We start from the raw sequence: 16,580 nt of genomic DNA on the forward strand, positions 1-16,580 counted from the left end.
AACAGCCAGTGACCTTATAATTAATCCTGCCCATTGGTGTGAGGTGGAGTATTGGGGAGGGGGGAGGCACGAAACCAAGTGTCAGTGATCTTAAAATTGATACTGTCCAACGGTGGTGGTGATGGCATGAAACAGAGTCAGTGACTTAATTAATCTTGTCCAAAGGTGTTGGCCACAGGTGGGAAGGTGTGTGTGTTGGGGGGGGGGGGATTGGTGGGAACGAGGAGCGGCAGCCCATGAAACAGAGTCGGTAACCTAACATTCTTGTCCAAAAGTGTTTGAGTGAGACCCGGAAGGGTGGGGAGGTGGAGGTGGAGGGGTGCGGTGGGCTACGAAACAGAGCCCGTGACGTTACAATTAAGCCTGTCCAATGATGGGTGGGGGTGAAGGGGGCATGAAACAACCAGTGAGTTTCATCTGCTCAAAGGTGGTGGTGGGGTGGAAAGCATGTAACAGCCAGTATAGTTAAGTGGTAAACAGAACATGAAAAGTAAAGTGTCAAGCTGCAACGAGAATTCTGAAGTGCAGTCGCCAGCCCATCCAGGGAAGGCCCCCCCCCCCCCCCCCCCCGGAAGAGGTCCCTGCGGTTGAGACGGGCCTGGAACGAGGCATAGGATTGGATTCTGGGCGTGGGCTCCAGGCCTCCTCACAGTCCTCTGGCACCTTCGCTACCTTTCGGCAGCGGAGGACTTAGCCGGAGGCGGGGCTCAGCGCCAGGAGCCAGGGTGGGAGGTGCCGGCTTCTGGGAGAACTCAAGCAAAAGAAAGCGAGGGCGGCAGCGGCGAATCAGCGGCCGGCGCGTGCGGCCGCGCGCCCCTCTTGCCCCCCGCGCCCTTCGTGCGCCGCGTACGTGCGGCGGCCGGCTCCGCCCCCGTGGGCGGGCCCTGGAGAAGCCGCGGGCGGCCGGCAGCGGCCCGGGAGCTGCTGCTGCTGCTGCTGCTGCTGCGGCGGCGGCTGCACCCGCGGCGCCGGAGCCGAGGTGGGGACCGGTGTGAGCGCTCGGCAGACGTGTTCGATCCGCGCGGCTCGGCTGCACTGGCTCCTGCGGCTGCCTAGGCGTCTCGGCTGGTCGGTGCACGGCCTCGGCGAGGATGCGGCTGTTCTGGTGGCTGCTGAAGCAGCCGGTGCCTAAGCAGATCGAGCGCTACTCGCGTTTCTCGCCATCGCCGCTCTCCATCAAGCAGTTCCTGGACTTCGGTGAGTGCGGGGCCGCGGGCCCCCACGGTCGCCACGTTCCCCACAGCCCCCGGGACGCGGGGCCGCTGCCTTCCAGGCCCGCCGCGGGTCTCCCCGGCCTCGGGGCAAAGTCCGTGGGAACCGCGGGCGGGGCTCCGGGATGCCCGGGGTCTCTCCCAGGGACTCGGATTTCAGGGCGCCGAGGGGCAGGGCCTGGCGCTCACACACCGGCCAGGGCTTTACCTGAAAACCCAGAAACCGCGTCCGAGGACCCTTATCGGGCGGGACGCCCCAGACCTGCTTCGGTAGCTTCAAATCTACTTGACACAGACCTCACCGCCCTTAAAACTTAGTAGCGGAATGTGGGTGGCTTTTTAATATTTTTGTTAGATTTGTTAGATCCTTTTTGTTGTTGTTGGGTAAGCGCTGTTTAGAAACATCTTGAGGTCGAATACATTATGCAATGGCATTTTGTTCCTTTTTTGCCCTAAGGTGCTCCTGTGTGCCTGGAGCGGCAGGACTCGAACTGTTGTCTTTTTCGTGTTAGGTTAAAGCAGTTAGAGGCCTGGACTGCGAACGCCTTACATGCTGGGGAGGAGGGGACGCGTGGGCTCCTAGCGTCAGAGCAGGGTCTGATACACCCCGGGTCTCAGTGCCAGCACCTTTCATCGCGCCTCTCCTTTTGTGTCCCACCACCTTGTCCCCCCGTCGGGTGGGCTGGTGGGCAGTTCACACGGATGAAGGTGGGAGCGCAGAAGCCCCGGCCCTCACCCTGTCCGAGAGGCCTAGCTGAAATGGGAATAGATGCCACCACCTTATGTTAACCGGATCGTGTTTCCCCAGAGTGGTGCCTTTTCAGCCACGGAGCGAATACTTGGAATCGCTGGAGGCGAGGGAGCTGGTTGTGAGACACCTGACAGTAAAACAAATGTGCGCACCCGGGTGTCCGAATGGAGGTCAGCATCCTTGGAGGGGAATAAAATGGAGCAGCAAACATGCCCTGCGCTCTCAAGGGAAAATAATGGGGCGTCTGTTCATTTAATGAATTTTATGTGAATGTAAAGGGATCGTATCAGGTGGGAATAAAAACTACATGTGCAGAGGAGGTAGAACATACAGGGAGGATCTGGCAGGCAAAATGCGATGTTGTGTGTATACTTAAAAAGTTGGGATAGGAAGAGAGGAATAGGTTAAAGTTGAGGCCAGATTAAATTTTAAGAACCCACTTTGCCAGAGAATGAGGAGGAAAGTCAAAGTTCAATGAGATGTTGACCTTTGCATCTTCAGCTTCCCCCCTAAAAGCTTTTCAGTCGTTCGCTATCTCTGGCCACTTGTGAGAGTTTTAGAGGTTTGAAGCAGCCCCTGACTTCAGGATTTAGAAAGAAGATGCCACCATTGCTATAAATAGCATGTTTCCCATCCCTACTTTATGGTTTAGAGATGATTCCAAAGATGTCAGCTTCATCGGGGGTGAACCGGGCTAGGTTAATTCACAGTAAAAGGAGCAGAAGGAGTCCAGAAATCCCGAATTTCCTTCTTCCACCCTCAAAGTTAAAATGATAGCTGTTGTGATAGGCTAGCGAAATTTCGGTTGATTTATTCCTATAGCAGCTAGTATCTCCCCGTGTTAAGAGATGTCTCACAAGAATGTTACTTGAGTAGGAAGACCACAGTGGAGGATAGTGTTAGCGTGGAAAACCCCATGGGACCAGTATCTGGGAATAAATGTTCTAATTTTTTTCTGCCACTATCTCAAGAGGATGGCCTTGGCTAAGTGAGCCTCACTGGGGTTCGTTTTCCTCATGAATGAAACGTGTGGATTGTTTCAGGTAATCTGTAAAACACAACTCCCAAAATATGTGATTGTAGTTTCAAAGGAAAAGGGATGAGCCTTTCAAAAGAAAATGACCAAATCTCTTGATAGATATTTCCCATAAAAGGCTTCTGACCTATTTTGGGAGAGGTGGAGGGATACACTAATCTAGGATAATGGAAGAAGCCTAATAATTGAAGTCTTTTCCTTATAAGGAAGCCCACAGAAGAGCTATATATAATTGTAGTGGAATTTGCTAGAAACTACAAGCCTAGTTTGTCATATCCAGAGACAGGTGGCAGGCAGCCTATGTTTAATGACAACAAGCAGAAGAAGAGAGACCGTCTCAACTTCTACCTTTCTTTTAGTTCTTCTAGCTCTTGATAGTTCTATTTTGGCAAATAATGTAGGAGTTCGAGAATTTAGAACGGATGTGGGGATATTTTTAAGGTGAGAAGGAAGAAGAGTAAAAAGGCTGAATGCCTTCTTATGATTGGTGGAAACTGTGGATAAAGGCCACCTCAAATGCTTAAAGGACCAGCTGGGAAGCAGCAAATGACTACATGAAGCCAGCCAGGTGGAGACTGTGGCAGACTCCCAGGTATGTGCTGGCTCCCAGAGGGGCGGTTGATTGGCACTGATTCAGTATATTTTAAAAGACCTGAGGCTCGGGGTGCCCGGCTGGCTCAGTCTGGGAGTGTGCAACTCTTGATCTTGGGGTCATGACTTCGAGCCATGCTTTAGGTGTAGAGATTACTTAAAAATAAAATCTTTAAAAAAATAGGGGCACCTGGGTGGCTCAGTAGGTTAACCGTCTGACTCTTGATTTTGCTCCAGTCGTGATCTCAAGGTGCATGAGTTCTAGCCCCTCGATGGGCTCTCACTGACAGCACCGAGCCTGCTTGGGGTTCCATCTCTCCCTCATTTCTTCCCCTCCCCTGCATGCGCCTTCTCTCTCTCTCAAAATAAAAAGAACTGAGGCTCAAACAAAGTAGATACGTGGACCGTGTTGACCTCCAGGCCACCACTTGGTGACTTTTATGATTTTTTTCCCTGGCTCCTTTACAAACGGGACATACATTTTTGACTGAGTAATCAGACAGGAACCAAAGAAAGTATATACACATGATTCTGTGTTACAGTATTTGTGATAACCATGTTAACAAATAACTTGTAGTTTCTATGGCCACTGAAAGAGCTTTATTTGTTTATGTATGTATTTATTTATTTATTTAAGCACGAGCGGGGGAGAGGGGCAGAGGGAGACAGAATTTTAAGCAGGCTCCATGCTCAGTGTGGAGCCCAACATGGTGCTTGATCCCACGACCCTGGGTCCATGATCTGAGCTGATACCAAGAGTCAGACACTCAACAGACTAAGCCACCCAGGTGCCCCGAAATAGCGTTATTATATTAGTGTATCCACGCTAGTAAAATACGGAGATTATCTTCCTTGTTTAAGAGTGAGGATTAAAACCGGTTGTTACTTCAGAAGGAGTGATTTTATTTTTATTATAAGTTTTTTTTTTTTTTTTTTTTTTTATTTTTGGGACAGAGAGAGACAGAGCATGAATGGGGGAGGGGCAGTGAGAGAGGGAGACACAGAATCGGAAACAGGCTCCAGGCTCCGAGCCATCAGCCCAGAGCCCGACGCGGGGCTCGAACTCACGGACCGCGAGATCGTGACCTGGCTGAAGTCGGACGCTCAACCGACTGCGCCACCCAGGCGCCCCAATTATAAGTTTTTTAATGTTTGTTTATTTTGGAGGGAGAGAGGGAAGGAGGGAGACACAGAATCCGAAGCAGGCTCCAGGCTCCAAGCTGTCGGCATAGAGCCTTACATGGGGCTCGAACTTTCAAGAGTCATGAGATCATGACATGAGCCAAAGTTGGACACCCAGCTTACTGAGCCACCCAGGCACCCCAGTGATTTTATTTTAAAGGAAGGGTTCTCATTCTCGACACTCCTGACATTTTGGGACAGGTCATTGTTGGGAGTGTGTCCTGTGGGTTGTTGGAAGTTGACTAAAGCAGTGTCACTCGCCTCTACCCACTAGATGCCATTAGCCACTAGATGTCACCAGTTGTGACAACCGAATGTCTCCAGACAGCGCCATGCCCTTGAGGGGAGCAAAATCACCCTTTGTGGAGGACTGCTGCTGAAAGTACTGGGTGTCGTGCCTGGGTCCCATACCTCAAACTTCTCATGTCAATGGCCTGCAGGTGGGGTGCATGGCACTGGTATTTTTTGAAGATTCCCAGGCTGTCCTTAAGCATAACCAGCATTGAGAACCACTAATTAGATGACCTTCCGATCTAGAATACCGTTGCCCTTTCATATGTGTGCCATTTTTTCTATGCCCTGTAAAATAATGAGTTTCTTGAACTCAGTCTTTACCTGAAATATGGCCTTCCGCACAGGGAGCAAGTGTAGCAAGCATAGCGTTTTAAATGGATTATGAGTTTATGGTGGCAATAGTGCTTTCTAAAGGGTGGGATTTTTTTTAAAAAACGCGATTTTTCTCTCGATCTGAGATTGGAGTTACATGGTTTCAAATTTAAGAAGTGCTCAGGGCGCCTGGGTGGCTCAGTCCGTTAGGTGTCCGACTTCAGCCTAAGTCATGATCTCGCAGGTCCCGAGTTCGGGCTCCATGTCGGACTCTGTGCTGACAGCTCAGAGCCTGGAGCCTGTTTCCGATTCCGTGTTTCCCTCTCTCTGCTCCTCCCCCACTCACACTCTGTCTCTTTCTCTCAAAAATAAACATTTTTTTTTTCAAAAAAAGCGCAACAGGACGTAGACAGAAATGTCACCTTCCTACTTTTGTCCACTAGCCTCCCCATTTATTGCATAAACGGCAACTCGTTATAGTTCTGTCCGTACCTTGCTTTTTAAACTTTATACCTTAGAGATTTCCAATCTTTATCTACAGTACTTCCTTTTTCTTTTTTAGGGCTTCTGAGAGTTTGTTTATATAAGTGTTCTAGAATTCACTAGCCAACTCCCTCTTTATGGCTAATAGGTCTTTCCAGTCTTTGTTGTGACAACCAGTGCTGCGGCGAGTTGTGTGGATCATTCTGTGCATGTACGAGTATGTATAGAGGACATACTCCTAAATGTGGGATTACTACGTCAGAGTGTGTGCGCATTTGAAATCTTCACACACATTGCCAAATTGCTTTCCAGAGAGATTGTTTATCCTCTCGCTAGAAGTTTCTGGAAGTACCACCTATTTTCCTCTGCTTTTACCAAATCATCTTCAAACTTTTGATGAATGAAAAGTGGTATCTAGTGAGAATTTTTTCTCCTCGAGTAAACAATTTTTTATTTTCGTTTTTTATTATGGAAGGTTTTGAGCATAGACAGAAGTAGCAAGAATTGGCTCTTGAACTCCTGGGTTCATTATATTAGTATCCACGTGCGGTTTGTAGATCCTGCGTGTATGTGCAGTCTGTTAGATTTTCTTATCGGTGACATGCTTGTTTTAGAAAAAAACCTTTTGCTTCTATATTAAGACCAGTTTGTCTCTCGAATGATCTGTCCTTTAAAGATTTGGTAGAACCCCCCTGTGCAACCTTTTAAACCTAGTGTGTTTAGGGACTGTTGCTCTTTCTGTATTTTGTGCTATTGATCTGTATAGATTTTCTTCTAGAGTCCATTTTATATTTCCTTAGAAAATTGTCCTAGTCATTGAGGTTTTAAGTCCATTTGCATAGCTGAGATAGTAGTCTCTTAGCAGTCTTAATTTTCTCTGTGGCTGTTCCTCTATTTTGTATTCCCCCCTCCCCTTTTTGATGGGATTACATGGGAGTTTATGATTGGATTCCTCTATTAGTTTTATGGCTTTTGTTTTCTAGCTCATTAATGTCCGCTTTGACTTTGTTAATGCCCTCTGAGCTCCTCAATATCCTTGGGTTTATTTTGCTCTTCTTTTTTCTTTTCAAGTTGGACATTTGGTTTCTTTTCTCTTTGGCTGTTTATTTTAGTATTTAAGGCTCCAATTAGTCCTCCGAGCACTGCTTAGCTGCTGACATGTACAGTATTTGATCCTCTCTCCTCCCTGCTCTTCTGCAGCTTCAGATTTTTGTTCTTCTGTGAACTAAGAGTTGGTGGACTTTTAAATTTTCGGTACAGGTGCATCCTGTATTTTCATTTTCTTGATAGTTTTGTTGCATTGTGATCAGCAAACGTCTGAATTATTTCTTTAATTTATTGATGTTTACTTTGTAGCCCGTGTATGATCATTTCCTGTGAATGTTCCTTGGGCAGCAAAAAAGATGATGTTCTCTTCTCAGGTTACAGAGTTTGATATTCCGTATCTACCATATTAGGTTATTTAAATTTCCTATACCTTTACTTTTTATTTTATCTACTTGATCCGTCATGACCTGAGAGAAGTTCAATTCTCGTAATAGAATTTTGTTTCTCCGTATCTCTCTTCTAGTAGTATTTCCTTTATCTTGTTTGTTGCTTAGACATTCTTAACTGCCATGCCCTCATTGTGAGACATACTCTTTAGCAATACAGAGTGCTGCCCTTTTACTAGTTTAATGCTTTTAAGTCTGGACTCAACCTTATTTGACATTGAGATCTAGATCCCTATTTTCCTCGTGTTTACATTTTCTGGTAGAGCATTGCTATTTAATTTTGTTTTTTAATTTTTAGTCTTTTATTTTCAGTCTTTCTGAAATGTGGTATAAAGTTAGGTTTTGCTTTGTGAATCAAACTTTTCCTTTTATGTGGTGAAGTTTAACCGATATGTATGTTTGTTGATATGAAAGATCCATCATCTGTAATGATAACCATCTGTAATTTTCTGTTGCTTTCTATTTTTAATACCTTAATTTTTCTGCTGTATTATATATCTTTATCTGCTGTTTTATTATAGTTATTTTAACAGCGAGGTTTGAATTTTTGGTTCCTGTGATTATGTTAGGCCCTCTTTGTCCAGTAAGGTCACCGCTAGCCACTTGAGCCTCGTTGGCACTTGAAATGTGGCGAGTGTGGCAGAGAAACTGAATTGATTTCAATTTCAATTTAAACTTGATGCTCGATGCAGTTAAATGGAAAACTTTTAGCTCTGTTTAGAACAGTTTGGATATGTGAATCTACCTTAACTATAATGATGAAATCTAATTATAGGTCACTTATTTCTGATAGAAATTTAGGTTTTGAATTGAGTTGTGCTAAAAGTATAAGATACACAGTGGATTTCAAAGACTTAATGTAAAAATTGGCAAAATATCTCAATATATTTTTATATCGATTTCATGTAGACATAATATTTTGGATATGTTCGGATTGTTTGGATAGTTTAAATAAACTGTCACAACTTTCACCTGTTTTTTTGTGAGTTAATGTGGCTGGTAGGAAATTTTAAAATACACATGTGGCTCACATTATGTTTCTATTGGACAGTGAGGCTTCAGATAGTATATATTAATTCCTTAGGAGTAATAGAAGTATCACATTTTAGTGTTCAGAATGAACACGTATTGATTTTCTTTTGCAATATAACTTTCACAGTTTTTTTCCTTATGAACCTGTTACTCTTGGGATTTGGGGATTAATTTGTCTTTGAAGGGCAGCTCGTGCTCATGGTGGTTCTTTGTTATATTTGCAAAGGTTTGAGTTCTTTTTTTCCGTTAAGGAGTAGTTAGGAATTCAAACTTCTCTTAGTGATCTAAGGAAAGGAGAACTCAGACTAAGACATACATTAAAGACAGAACCTTCTGAATCTTGAATGAGTTCATAGGAAATGATTCACATTTTCATCTGGACCTGCTTTTCATCTTCCCGTCTCACTCTGGCCACTTCTGTTTCCTTCATTCATCACTTTGATCCCCTTCCTGCAGACTTACTTCCCCTTTTGTTTTATTTTCCAGTTCCTTTGCGCTTGTCTTTTGCACAGCTGCACCGGTATTAAAGGTGTTTGCTCCAGCCTCCTTTTATTTTATTTTATTTTATTTTATTTTATTTTATTTTATTTTATTTTATTTTATTTATTTTATTTTATTTTATTTTATTCTATTCTATTCTATTCTATTCTATTCTATTCACAACCGTCTCTTTCTAGAGGGCGGCGCTCACCTCTTTGGAACTTCTCACGCTTTCTTCAGCTGTCTGCTGTCTGCAGAGTGGGCGCTCTGTCATTGGTGATTCCTGGCTCCATATAAAGGGTGTGAAACACCCTGCTACTTTAGTCAGTTAGTATATAAGATTAAACTTCCATAGGGGCACCTGGGTGGCTCAGTCGGTTAAGCATCCTGGTCTTGATTTTGGCTCAGGTCATGCCTTACAGTTGGTGAGTTCGAGCCCCGTGTTGGGCTCTGCTGACCGCTTGGAGCCTGCTTGGGATTCTCTCTGCCCACCACCCCCCGCCCCAGCCCTTCCCCCACTCGGTCTCAAAATAAATAAGTAAATATTAAATAAAAACATAAAAACCTTTCATAATGTCCCCACATTTAAATATAGCATCTCCCAAATAAAACCACCAGAAAGCAGGTTGTCTGACAGTCCTGGCTTCTTTTCACAGAAAAGATGTCTGCCACAGTCACACTGGTTCTCTGAACCTAGGAGCCTTTAGTTGTTAGAAGGCACCAGCCAATTTCCTTATTTTTATTGTTCTTGAGGTTTAAGGGCCCAGCCACTTTCTGTTTTCCTTTAGAAAGTATTTTAAGATTCCACTACCTGCTGAAAAGTTGACTTTGGTTTCAAATGACTTGTCTTTGAAAAGTCTTGGTTTTTTAAGTCCTTTTGCTCTTCGAAGCCTGATTACCACTGGAGAGAAGAGTGGTTTTATTTACAGAGGAAATGAAAAGGTTTTTTTTTTAATTATCATGTTAGGAAAAAGGAAAAACAATTGCATTGTTTCCGAATGTCTTTATTTTGTACCTGTATGTACATGTACATGATATACCTTTTCTCTAAGCAGGAAGGTTTTTCTGCTGTGAAGAGTTGCCAAGAATTAGACTAACCTGTTTGGAGACAGAAGCCGACTGTTCAGAATTAAAGGGGAAGAGAACGATTTCAGTCAGGGTAAAGATACCTAACTTGGCTTCATGCATCTTGATCAGTATTTAAGTTTAAAGACAGAATTGGCCCTTTGGGTCCTTAGTGATCAGATAGCATTGGATTTCAACATAATCTGGTTTATCAGGCTTTGGGCACTAAAGTTGTGGCTTTGGCTTCGTTGTCTTTGCAGTTTTGTGTGGGACTCTTTGTAGCTTTGAAGGGGCGGCATGGCCACACTTGCTGACCTGTTGGGTGGTTTTCTCCCACTAAGCTTTAGGAAATTCAGGCTATTGGCAAGATTTGAGAAACTTTGGATTTGTTACTGGATGGAATGAGAAAATATTATCGCTTTTCCTTTTTCTTTATATTGTATGGGCGTTACGTTATTTGACTTCGCTGATAAGCTGAGGTCAGAGTTGGGCAAATGCTTTTTGTTTTTGGAATGCCATATTCGAAGATATGTCGAACTATATAGCCTGAGGGCCAGTCCCCTGTTTTGTTTTTTAATTAATAGACTTTAGTTTTAAGAGTAATTTTAAGACCATGGTGAAAGGGAAGGGGAAAACTAGTTACAAAGAGAGAGGGAGGAAAGCATACAATAAGAGACTCTTAAATACAGAGAACAAACTAAGGGTGGATGGGGGGGGTGGGGGAGAGGGGAAAATGGGTGATGGGCATTGAGGAGGGCACTTGTTGGGATGAGCACTGGGTGTTCTGTGTAAGCAATGAACTATGGGAATCTACCCCAAAAACCAAGAGCACACTTTACACACTGGATGTTAGCCAATTTGACAATAAATTATATTAAAAAAAGTAATTTTAGGCTCACTGCAAAATTGAGCAGAAAGTACAGGGAGCGCCCATGCCCAGCCCCTCCCCAATTACAGCCCTTCCACCCCACCATCAACATCCTGCACCAGTGTGGGGACATTTGTTACAACTGATGAACCAACATTGGCCCATCACAGTCCATAGTTTATGTTAGGGTTCTGGTCTTTGTCTTGTACACTCTCTGGGTTTTGACCTCACCTGTTTTTTATAAATAAAGTTTTATTGGAACATGCCCATGTATTACATATTGTCTGTGACTTCTGTCCCTCCACAAAAGCAAAGTTGGCCATTTGGCCCACAGAGCCACAAATGATTGCTGTGTGGCCCTTTACAGAACGTTTTGTACCTCTCTCTAGTCTAAGCTAATGGCAGCCTGTTAAAGGAGCTTTTGCTGTGATTGCTCTAAAATTTGGATTTAAATGATGATCTGTTTCTCCCAAATGCCAGTGAAAGCGAATACTGTATTGGCTATCTGAAGCGTAACATGAAGTTAGCTAAGACCTTTCCAGGTAATCCATGATTTACCTATGTGGTACGTGCCCCTGGGGGGAGTGACCATGTGAAAGGGAAAGTTTAAGGGTTCTAGTTTCTCCACAGCCCTGCCACAGTGAGGTGTTATGATTTTAATTGTGTAATAGGTAACATAGAAGCTAAGTGTTTTACTTTTTTTCCCTGTGTGGTTTATTTTCTGCATTTTGTTGTGTGTAAAGTGCCCTTGACCGCTTACTAACTAGAGTCTGGAGTTTTAATCATTTCCATGAATTCTTGTATCTGTTTGGCATAGTAACCTATTGTACTGTGTAAGTATCATTGCCCATCATGTTCCCTTTTTTGGTAAAGTAATTATCAGAGTATGCAATTGAAGGCATTTGGAAAGAATATCACCTATAATTCTTCCATCCAGTTTTTTGTGATAGTCTTCCAGCTTTTGCCCATACGTTTGCATGTATTATGACTGAATGCTAGTTTCCTTTTTGTTTAGTGCACAGTCTGAGTTTTTTTATACTCAGTCAATTACAGTGCTTTTATCATGGTCAGATTTATCACCTATAGCATTTTTCAAATTGTTACTAAACCCCTCTGGAATTTATTGCCATTTCTGATGGGACTTCTGTAGCTAACTCAGTTTGGCTCTGTTCTGTTTTCTAGTTGCATAGCAACAGTTCTTAAGGCCTGAAATCTTTCGCTGTGTTTCTGTTTTTATCACATGCTAAGTTCACAGAGTAGTTTATATTTGTGGATTCTATTCAGTAGGACAGCTTTTCTGATTTTAACAAAGTAGTATATGTTAACCTTTGCCTCATAATTTGTGTTGAAATTTGGTAAGGACGATTCTTTATTTCCATATTTTTTTAGAAATTCTTGCTGTACCTGCCCACTTATTCTTTTTGATAAATTAGTTAACTTACAGAAAAACGTGTTAAGGGGAGTGTGGGTGGCTTACCTGACATTAATTGAAACTGACCTGGCAGCATTCAGCTAGCCCATTTCACTTTCATGGTATGTGGGGGGATCAGTTTACCTCCATGCTTCCCCTACGGGCAGAGCCAGGTTTGATTGAGGCCCCTGGTGGTATCTTTCATATCCTTCAAGGAGAACCCTATTCCTGGTCAGTGTCTCGTCTTTTCCCAGATTATACTTTCTGCCATAGTGAATGGCACAAAAATTACAGCAAACTATTACATTTACAGATTTATATTTATATTTATATTGTATATACATATACAGGTCCATATTTGTATTGCCTCTGATTGAACAGTTGGGGTTCTAACTCACTGGTAGATTATTTCCCTAAGCATCACACAGGCAGTCATTATTTTACTTTCATTCTTGGACATGATACGTGATTCCAGTCGGACCATTTGAGTTGCACCAATGTTGCTTGCTTTCTTACTAGGGCATGGGTGTCAGTATATAATAGTTTCACTGTTGGGAATAAATTACTAAATACCTCTAACATTTTCCTGGAGTGGGAAGTTAAATATTTCCCAATGTCTTCTTGGCCAAAAAAACAGTAGGGGCCTTTGAGATGTGTAACATACCTTTCTTTCCCCAGCAAATGGCTAGATTTTTACAGCTCAGAGCATATTCTGGGTTTTATCTGAACGTCTCCTGGGACCTGTCCTAGTAGAATATAGTGTTTCCTTAAACTTGGTAGCAGGTATTCCTTAGTATCTGATTGCCAACTTTGTATAAATTTGGTTAATTTCTCTTCCCATTTGTGATATTAAATAGAAAGCAAAAGGGTAATTGCTATATTACTATACCTATCTATACTGGTCATGTAGTGTGGTCGTGACCCCTTTATTTCTAATCAACTCCTAAGCTACTTGCTTGCAGCGAGTCCCCCTTCTCTAGAAACTGCCCTGTGTACAAAGGGAGCCCACGTCTCTGGTTAGCATTCTGTACAGATTCTCTGCCACGCTATCTCCAACCTGCATACTCCTAGTTCTGCTTCTTAGCTTGGTTTTAGAAACTGTTGGAGAAGGAAATTAAAATGGACTCTGTGTAAACTGAAAAAGATCGAGTAGATTCCAGCAGCATTTTCTGAGTACTTACCAACACTTGGTATAAAATACACTATTGTGGAGTTCTGACAACAGTCATGTCCATGTTACAAATTGGGAAACTGAGGCTCAGGGCCGTTAAGAAAAGTACCCACACATACAGTAGAGCCGGGGACCCATGACCTGCTCGTCGTACCACCCCTCCGTAGCTGAGGAAGTAGGTAAGGATTGTGCGCAGTGTGGAAACAAAACCCACCAGAGGGGAAGGATCGACGAGAACACTGTCGCCGCTTGGCAGGAGTCACCACGTCCTGAAGTACGGCCATCTCCTTCATGAATGTGTTCAGCAGTTTTTATCTTTCCTGTGTAGGATCATCTAAAGGACAAGGAGAAAGAAGATAGTGGTAACGCTGAGAAGTCTCTTAAGACTATGAGGACATCCTCGGTCAGCTTCCTAAGAGGCTGAAACAAATCTCAAACATGAAAATAGAGACTAAAAATAGATGGGTAAACAGCCACTGTCTGAGCCTGAGGAGTTTTTGATTCACCTTCCCTGGTTGGATTTTTTGTGATTAATGTTAGTCAGTGGTCTTCAGTCCTGCCGCTCACGAGAATAATCTGGGCTGCTCCTAAAACTAGTGGCACCTGCCCCTCTCTGAGGCCAATGAATCAATCCCCAGAGGTTGTGTCTAGGCGCCAGGATCCTGGAGTTACCCACGTGATTGTGATGTGCTGAGAACTGTGTTAGATCCAGTAGACTGTTGGCCTAAGCCTAAGAGCCGTGAACCACTTCAGGGGATGGGGTCCGAGATGCTGAAGGTTAGCACTTGAACACCTGGATTTGGAATGAAGTGGAAACAGAAGCTTTGGGAAATTGTCAAGGCATAGTCGCTGCCTTTGGGAAACTTCTAGATAAATGTGAGGCAGGGGGAAATACATAAATGTAGATGTGTTAGTCATCGTTTATGAACCCTATGACTTTGTGGCATGCGTTCCTGCTGTCCCTACCTCTCCCTCGAAGGCTTGTTTCATAGAAGTGGTTTCTGGGAATGTGCACCATGTTAACCCTCTTGTCCTTCATCCACAGCATCCTTAGGGGCTTTCTGGGTGGAGAACACAATTAGAAGAACGCATGTGAAAGGATGTACTCTTTTTCTTGATCTCTGGCTCCTTTCCTTGGCTGCCCCCTCACCGCAGTGCTCTCTGCATACTCGTCTGAGATTTGACATTACTACGCACAGTTGGTGTACGATAAATAACTGAATAGAGATACGAACCAACATCTAACCCTCTCTGGTGCATTCAGTGGGACCTTGAGCTTAGAGATCATCTCTCCAACGTCCCTAATTTTATACATGGCAAAGTACAAGTCCTGAATAAGGAGCGGAGACTTCCCAAATCATCAGGTAGCTGTTGACATGACATCTTGACCAACTCTTCCAAGGTGAACCAGAAATTATTCTTTCCAGGAGGCAAAGGCAAATCACTTGATCTCGCTACACTTCAGTGTATTAAGCTACAGAATCAAAATGCTAGCATCCGACCACAGGCTCGTCGTACCTGTACGGTTGAGAACATGGAGCGCAAGGTGTGGCACGTGGTAGGTGCCCAGTAGATGGTGACTGCTTTCATTACAGGAAGTTAGTGACACAGCACTTCCTGGATGAAATCAGCTTACTGCTAAGAACAAAGGCTGCATAGGGAGCTCTTAACCTTGGATGTTAATTACTTTAAGGTTTGTTGGCTGAAGGTCCCAGCTCTAAAAACTGACCATTTTCCAAGAAACAGCACTTTCAGTTTGTTTGTGCTTGGAGCGTGACTGGCTTTGGATCCTCTTCATTCACTGTAGCGGTTAACTTAACGTTTTGCCTCAGTTAACCTCGAGGATGAGTGCAGTGTGACCTTGACTTAAATGTTCTTGCTTCCAGGACAACAAGGCGTCATGTAATTTACCAGTCCACCATTAGGACTAGATCTTAAACCCCCTCCCGGAATTAGGTTGATAGGAATCTTTGCGGTTGCCATGTTACTCACATGCTCTGGCTGGACCGGGCTCTGTTTGTGGGATCAGTTCCTAACACACCTATGCCTTTTCTCTCCGCTCTGTGGCCTGACACACCATGCTGACGGTTACTGCCGCTCTATTTTCACCTTCCTACCTCCCTTGGGTTCCTCTTCCCCTAACTTAAAAGATGTAATACCTCTGACCAAATATATAGAATGAAGTGATCTGTCATTCTGTAAGAGGAATTGGCCATTACCAGCAAATATTATGTTGCATCCCTGAGTTGTATTTGCTGTAGTAAGTTTATTCTAAAACTTGCTAGGTGTTTTTATTTTCAGTTCTAAGCAGAAAATATTTATTAAACACCTACAGTGTGTTGGATTTTGTGCCAGTGGGCTCTTCAGTCTTCTGAGGAATTCTGAGGAATCCTGGGACCCACAGGACATAGATAGAACTCATTGAATGGGGGAAATGGCAGAGGGGTTGTCCAGGCAGAGGACACAGTGTGGGCCTATGGTGAAACCCGTTTACAACTTGCTTTGGCCTCACTTGGCGTACAGAAGGGCGGGTTTCTCCCGAGTGTGTTTATGGACACATGTCTACCTTCAGAGAGTGAACAGGACTCTAAAGAGAGAGGATGAGGGCATTAGTGGATGTTAGTCACTTTCTCTCAGCACAGACCTGGATGCCCCTCAGGGAAGGGTCCAGTGACCCTCGCCTACCTTAATGACCCTGTCATAGTCAGCCTGTACCCTCCTTCCCTATAAGAACAACCACAATCATTACATGAAGGTAACACGAGCTTCGCACGTCCGTTGCATATGGTAGCACATTCTGTGTGAGATTTTTGTATTCTTTTTAGAAAATAGAATGGCTCTAGTTACATAGGAAGACCTTTCTGTTAGGAGACTGCTTTTAAAAACAATCTTTTGAATGACTCCATATTTCCCGATGTAAATATACAATGTCGTGATTTATTTTACTCTTCCCTTATTGTTGGATAGTTAGGTTGTTCACAGGGTCCCTCCCACACTCTTCATTTGGAAAAATTTCGGACCTTAGGAAAAGTTGTAAGAATACTACAGTTAACATCCATGTCTGGCACCTAGATCCACCAGTTACTTTGCCATATTTGCTTCTTATCTTTCCCCCCTCTGTCTATCCCTCTTCCTGTCTCTTGCCCTGCCCCTCTCTCAACACATGCCTTTTTGGCTGAACCATCTGAGAGTAAGTTGTA

At 43.8% G+C, this 16,580-nt stretch overlaps 1 protein-coding gene across 2 annotated transcripts in view; it reads left to right on the top strand.

Annotated features, from left to right (window-relative positions):
• The first annotated feature begins 411 nt into the window (after positions 1-411).
• The window catches only part of PDK3 (pyruvate dehydrogenase kinase 3), a 67,351-nt gene continuing 51,182 nt past the window's right edge, over positions 412-16,580 (top strand). Inside the window, exon 1 of one of the 2 annotated variants that reach the window (XM_049643615.1) lies at positions 412-1,197. In XM_049643615.1, the coding sequence (XP_049499572.1) occupies positions 1,092-1,197 (106 nt within the window). In that variant the 5' untranslated portion in view covers positions 412-1,091. The remainder of the gene's footprint in view (positions 1,198-16,580) is intronic. The other variant, XM_049643614.1, reaches the window with a different exon arrangement.

The sequence above is a fragment of the Panthera uncia genome, chromosome X (assembly GCF_023721935.1).
Source record: "Panthera uncia isolate 11264 chromosome X, Puncia_PCG_1.0, whole genome shotgun sequence".
Taxonomy (NCBI): domain Eukaryota; kingdom Metazoa; phylum Chordata; class Mammalia; order Carnivora; family Felidae; genus Panthera; species Panthera uncia.